Below are 6,743 nucleotides of genomic sequence, written 5' to 3' on the forward strand. Positions count from 1 at the left end.
TTATGTGTATTGATAACATGATGTAGCGTTATCAAAATGCTAAATGGCTTAATGCAAAGTTCATTAGAAATTGCTTAAAAAGCATAGCCTTTTGTTAATACTTTTTTGTATGAAAATTCGAGTACCTCAAATATGAACGTACTATAATTGTTTTCTAAATAATTCGGTATTGACTAATCATTTATTAACCATTATGTCTTGGTTAAATTCGTTAAAAGTGTTTTTTACCCCCGATAAAAATCCCAATAAAGTTATTGAAGTAAAATCGGAAAAATATTCTAATCGTAATGTTCACTGTCGTCATGACCCGATTATTTTATATGCAGTAGATAATAATAATGTTAGTGAAATTGTCTTACATTTGTCTCGTGCTGAGAGCTTAACCACTTCTTACAGGTCTGGTGTTATTTAAATTAATTAAATATTAATTTAACATACTTATTAATAACCATATGGTTCAATAGCTTGTACAGGGGATCAAGTATAGAAGATTCAGAAATAAGATTTTGTATACTTAAGGACAAACTACCAGAGATACTGAGTATATCCAAAGATGTAAGTAGATTAATATATTAACAAAATAACTATTCAATTATTTAATGAAATGATATTGGTTATATAGTGTTATTGTTTATCCGTGATCCAAAATTTATGTGATACTCTTGTCGAACACCCAACATGGAATGTTGCACATTTAGTTGTGAGGTTAGCAATGCTAGACATTTTATCCAACCCAAATGTTGTGATGTAAGTTTTTTATTTACAAATAACTATTATTGTTAACATAAACATATTGTAATTACTAATTATCTTATTTTAATTTTATTAGGTACTTAAATACACCAGATGTTGAAAGTGGTATATCATCATTACAATTGGCCATTTATGATAATTCATTAGCTGTTGTAAAAGCATTAATTGCTTTGGACGTTTCTTTGGAACACTTGGATAATGAAGCCAATTCAGTTTTTCATTATGCTGCTAAATCTAGTAGTGATATAATTTTGGTGAAGTCATAAACTCAAGTATATTATCACATAAAATAATAGTCTAATAATTTAAAAATTATGTAGGTTTTATCTAAAGTGAGCACAAAATGCTTAAACTATCGTAACATAAATGGATTTACTCCCCTTCACTTGGCATGTCAAGCGGATAAACCAGAATGTGTTAAAGAATTGTTAGTTTGTGGGGCTGATGTAAATATTCCGGCTGGAGTTCCTGTTAATAATGTAACCGAAAATAAATTACCTGGAATTGTTAAAGAATATCTTCAGGATAATCATAAAAAATTATTTGTTGAAGTAAGGACAAAATATTATCTGTACATTAAAACATTAATTAAAGGTTAACAGACTAAACTTACCTAATTCTATTTAAGTTTTGTTTTGGTAATACTACAGATTAGGTTATACTTTCTGACCCATTCGGGTAGTGTTCTACATATACATACCAGCGTTCGCTGAGGAAGGTAGTTCCCGGACCCTTTAGGACTTAACAAATTGTATAAATTAAATGTTACTTTTATTTCAATAAACGATATTGCATGGGGGCTAAGCAATGTAAAAACAGTTCAGCCCCCATGTAGTGATTTACAGAGGAAAAAAAAAGGTTATGCTTGCTTAACATAAAAGTTGTATTGGTTTATTAAACTTTAATTGTATTAGCCATAACTGTAAAGTTATAAAATTTAAATTGCATTTCATTTATTTATAAAAACTAAGTACATACTATCTTGAAACTGATTTTTATTTTTATTTCTTAATTGGTAATTATCTTAATTTTATTTTGTAAGTGATTAGATATAAGTTGTGAGTAAAAATATAAATAAGTTTTTATTGATTGATTGATTTTTTCTAGGATATGAAATTTGGTGGAACTCCTTTACATTGGTCAAGTTCTCGTGAAGTAATCGATAGCTTAATTGCCAATAATTGTGATATAAATGCATTGAATTTTGATAAGCGCACTGCTCTTCACATAATGGTAACATTATAATATAAAATGTATACTGTATTTTCTATACTATTGTATTTATAATTTATATAGATTTTGTTGTATAAGTAACTATTTTTGTTATAGGTTTTGAGAAATAGATTTGATTGTGTTATGGGACTATTATGTAATGGAGCTAATGTAAATATACCTGACCTAGAAGGTAATACACCACTTCATTTAGCAGTCAAAAGCAATTTGGTACCAGTAATTCATGCTCTTATTGCGTTTGAAGCTGATATTGATTATATGTATGTACATTTAAAATTTTTATATTTGCATATACATTAAGTTCCATCACCAGATGGCTCCTACGTCCAAGTTCCTTATTTCTTAAGACTTAGCTAATTTGATTAAATAGTTTTTTTATTTTCTATATTTTATAAGTCCTGTATTATTTATGCTTATAGTAAAAAGCTTTATTTACAGATTGTATAATTAATAGATTAAAAAAAATAATAAAAGATTTATTCATTAAAATATTTTTTGTGCATCTTATAAATGCAAAAAATGTTTTATACATATTGATAATAACTTGGAAAATATTTATAATTTTTTTTTTAGTAATAATAAAGGTGTATCTTCAAGACATATTGCTGCTACCAATAATGGTCCAGATAAAATTTCTGATAAAATTGTCTATATCTTGCATGCAGTTGGTGCAAAACGGTGTCCAAATATTTTATTGGATACGGAATGTACAAATGGATGTGCTTGGGATAAAGAATTTAATGGTTTACCACCTCAAAGACCTATATCAATGCCAGTACGTACCAACTAGGAATGTTTATTTTACATGGATTTAAAAACACGAATACACATTGTTTTCATGTTAAAGTATCTGCAATTAAAATACCAGAGTACTTATTTGGCGTGTATTTAGGTCAGTATAACCCAGTTAGTTGGATAAATGTCAATTTCTATGCGACATAGTAGGAATTTTTTTATCAAAGTTCCTCTATTTATTGGATGGTACATCTATAATATGTTAATAACGAGTTAAAATAATTTACATTTCAAAATTTACACAAAGTAGATTTTATGATATAGTTGTTGGTGGTTTTTATACTATTGATAGTTTTTAAATGTGTACAAAGAGCCTATTGTACCAATAAAAGAAAATTTATTATTTTTTTCTGAACACTGTAACTTAATTGTCTTGAGGTTAGCATATATCTACATCAATAGATATAATATATACATATTATATTTAAATTATATAGCAAAATTATAATAATATTAACTCTTAAAAAAAAATATTTTTTCTAACTTTTGAAATTAAAATGCATTTATATTTATAAATAAAATTGATCAAATCATGTAAATTTAAATTATTAATATACAAATAAAATTGTTTTTAAATACTAATATAGTTGTTATTTTACAGGTTAGATGTATTGTGACAGCGATGGAAGAACTCATGGATGAAAGAATAGATATTAACAGAAATCATAGAGGAGGCAGAGTTTTATGCCTCGATGGTGGTGGAATTAGAGGATTGGTGTTGATATCTATCTTACTTCATATAGAAAATGCCACTAAAGTTCCTATTATTCATTGTTTTGATTGGTTAGCTGGCACAAGTACTGGTGGAATTTTAGCTTTGGGACTTGCATGTGGTAATTGCACTTTTATATTATTTTAGTTTATAAATTATTTATTATTTTGTTATTTTGATTGTGCAAAGTTAAAATATGATGTGAAATTAATTTAATTATTAGTGTAAAATGGGGGAAAAACTAATGCAAATTGTGGAAAACCTCGTAAATAAGAAATTTGTGTTTTTTTATCATATTTAAAATATATTTTACTTATTTTTGCTTCAAAATCTAATATCTGTTATTAAACAATAAAATAATATAAATATTTTAATTTAGGATGAGTTGGATGAATCTCTTGTTTTTTTACTATAATAGCACTAATGTAATTATTAATATATTACATTTTAGGTAAATCGTTGCACGAGTGTCTGTGCTTATATTTTAGACTTAAACAACTTGTGTTTCAAGGTAGTAAACCTTACCAAAGTGAGGTATTGGAAAATATGTTACAAGAAACATTGGGCGCAAATACATATATGAGTGATATAAAACATCCAAAGTAAGTGGTTGCTATTGACTAAATAGTTGTTTAATGTTTTTACTAATGGAAACCCCTGGCAATTTATGTTTGAGATAAAAAGAAAAAAAAGAAATATTTTATATCTTAATTGTATTTATGAATTTTACTATTTTGTTTGTACTATAAAATAAAATAAAATTGTTTCAGGATTTTAGTCACAGGTTTGTTAGCAGATAGAAAACCCGTAGACTTGCACATTTTTCGTAATTATACATCACCAAGTGATATGATTAATCTAGATCATCCATGTGATTATCCACCACCACCACCACCTCATGAACAGTTAGCATGGAAAGCAGCAAGGGCAAGTGGTGCAGCGCCTTCATATTTTAGGTAATTATTTTTATATAAATTTCTATTATTTTTATTAACTTGGATGCATACAATAATTTTTAATAAATCTAATTTTTTGATAAACATGGTAGTTTGGCAGGCACATTAGTCCATTAACAGTAATTTGTCTAAATTTCATAAAAACAATAAATTAACCTATTAAACAAATATATCTTGTATTTATTATTTAAAATTGTAATTGTATTGAGAAATATAAGTTGAAGAAACTATTCAAATAAACAATAATATTGATTGTTTTGTAATATTAATTTGTCTTTATTACTTATGTCTTTCCTTAAGAAACTAAAGTATTTAAACTTACAGAAACTATATATATTTTTCATGATTTTATTGTATGCCAATACATAATTTGTATGTTAACTAAAATTACAAACAATAATCATTTATACAGTATTGTTTTTCATAGAGCAGTGATGTTTTTATTTTTAAATTATTATTATTTCAATAACTTTTTTAATCAGAATTGTTATATTAATTGACAATTTGAAATGTTTTAGAATGTTTGGTCGTTTTTTGGATGGAGGATTGATTTCAAATAACCCTACTTTAGATACTTTGACCGAAATCGAGGAATATAATTTAGCATTATACAAAACAAATAGAGCTCACGAAATGCATGATCCAAGTCTTGTAGTTTCTGTTGGAACTGGATGTATACCTGTGACTGAGGTACATTGTATATAGTGTTCTGTCTTAATGAATATTGTTGTTTAATTACAATGAAATATTCAGTAATAATATTGTATTAAATTGTTATTATTTTCATTGTAACAATATAATTTGAACATGAACAATAATAATCTATTTATGGTATTTTGTGTTTGGTTTAGGTGAAAAATTTAGACATTTTTAAACCAAGTAGTGTGAGTGATAGTTTGCGGTTGGTGTTTGGATTCTCAGCACTGGGTCTGTTACTTATTGACCAAGCTACCCAGTCTGATGGTCGTGTTGTGGACAGAGCAAGATCGTTGTGTTACAAAACAAAAACTGAATTCTTCAGGTAATTATTTTTTTTTATATATTCATAATATGATTTCATAATCCTGAATATTTAAATTTGAATTTTTGGTATTTAGGTTTTGCCCACAACTATCAGAAGATATAGCTATGGACGAAAAAGATGATGTGAAACTAGTCAAAATACTTTGGGAAACCAAAGTCGATATGGTGAAAAACAATAATAAAGTGTGTAAACTGGCACAGTTATTGAAATAATTTGATGTACTTATTATATTTAAGACATTTAATTGCTTATAATTGTTTTACCTTTATTTTCTCATTACATTTTTAATATTACACTTGGTAGTTTATATAATATAATTTAATATTTTGCTTTATATTCATAGAAATATAATATAATCTATCTATTTCTAAATATTTAAATTTATTATAACAGTGCATATTATTATTATTTATTAAAAACTAAAGGAATACATCATTACACTTGTGCTTTTTCTTAAATACTATGGTAACACTAGTATACATTGTTAAATGACAATAATATAGTATAATATTATGTGTGCATGTATGTATATTATACTTTTTACAATATTCATATAAGGTTAGGGATTACTTGTTTTTAAATATTAAAACCCTCTTTTTTTATAATTTTTTTTCTGCTCGATAAAAATTCAATAAAATTCTATTTGTTTAAAGATAATAATCAATAAAATATTTTATATATATAAAAAAAAAAGAAAAAAAATGTTAAGGCGATATCACATTAATTTGGCGCAAATTTAATAAATCTTTATTTATTTACTAAACAGTGTGCTGAAATTGCTATTGGACACTGTAATTGTCTTATTAAAATACATAAATGTTGGTCTATATTCGAAAAGACGAATGGTTGAAAATTATTTTAAAATATTTATACTTTTTTTTTCAAAATTATTACTCTGGGGGGCTCTTATTAACTTATACTGATGACGTGTATTCCCATTTAACACAACAAAAATCTAAACCATCTATGTTCAATCGTATCAATCTTAATAATGGCTTTGTGAAAAAGAAAAAAGAGGTTCTGTTTGGATACAGTCAACTTGCTGTGTACATTGTATTTGTATAACATTTAACACCCTCGTGAATTTATAGCACTCAGTTGGATCTTTTTATTTTAAATACATCATAATGTCATTATTGGTAGACAATTGTGTTATTATTGTAATAAACTATAATTGGTGTTCATCTTGCAAACGAATATCTGGTACTATAATTTGGGTGAGTTAGTTGTTAGAAATGTAATAAAAATAATCTCACACTTACACTTTCGC

At 26.0% G+C, this 6,743-nt stretch overlaps 1 protein-coding gene across 1 annotated transcript; it reads left to right on the forward strand.

Moving 5' to 3' along the window:
• Positions 1-52: 52 nt before the first annotated feature.
• Positions 53-5,763, forward strand: LOC113560473 (85/88 kDa calcium-independent phospholipase A2). Its single transcript, XM_026966361.1, has 14 exons — positions 53-396; positions 465-555; positions 623-747; positions 830-1,007; positions 1,074-1,304; positions 1,861-1,986; positions 2,083-2,246; positions 2,560-2,761; positions 3,383-3,614; positions 3,945-4,095; positions 4,264-4,449; positions 4,968-5,139; positions 5,301-5,470; positions 5,547-5,763. The coding sequence occupies exons 1-14, from the start codon at positions 194-196 to the stop codon at positions 5,683-5,685; spliced, it is 2,370 nt and encodes a 789-aa protein (XP_026822162.1). The 5' UTR covers positions 53-193; the 3' UTR covers positions 5,686-5,763.
• Positions 5,764-6,743: the final 980 nt, after the last annotated feature.

Source organism: Rhopalosiphum maidis, chromosome 4 (genome assembly GCF_003676215.2).
Source record: "Rhopalosiphum maidis isolate BTI-1 chromosome 4, ASM367621v3, whole genome shotgun sequence".
Taxonomy (NCBI): Eukaryota; Metazoa; Arthropoda; class Insecta; order Hemiptera; family Aphididae; genus Rhopalosiphum; species Rhopalosiphum maidis.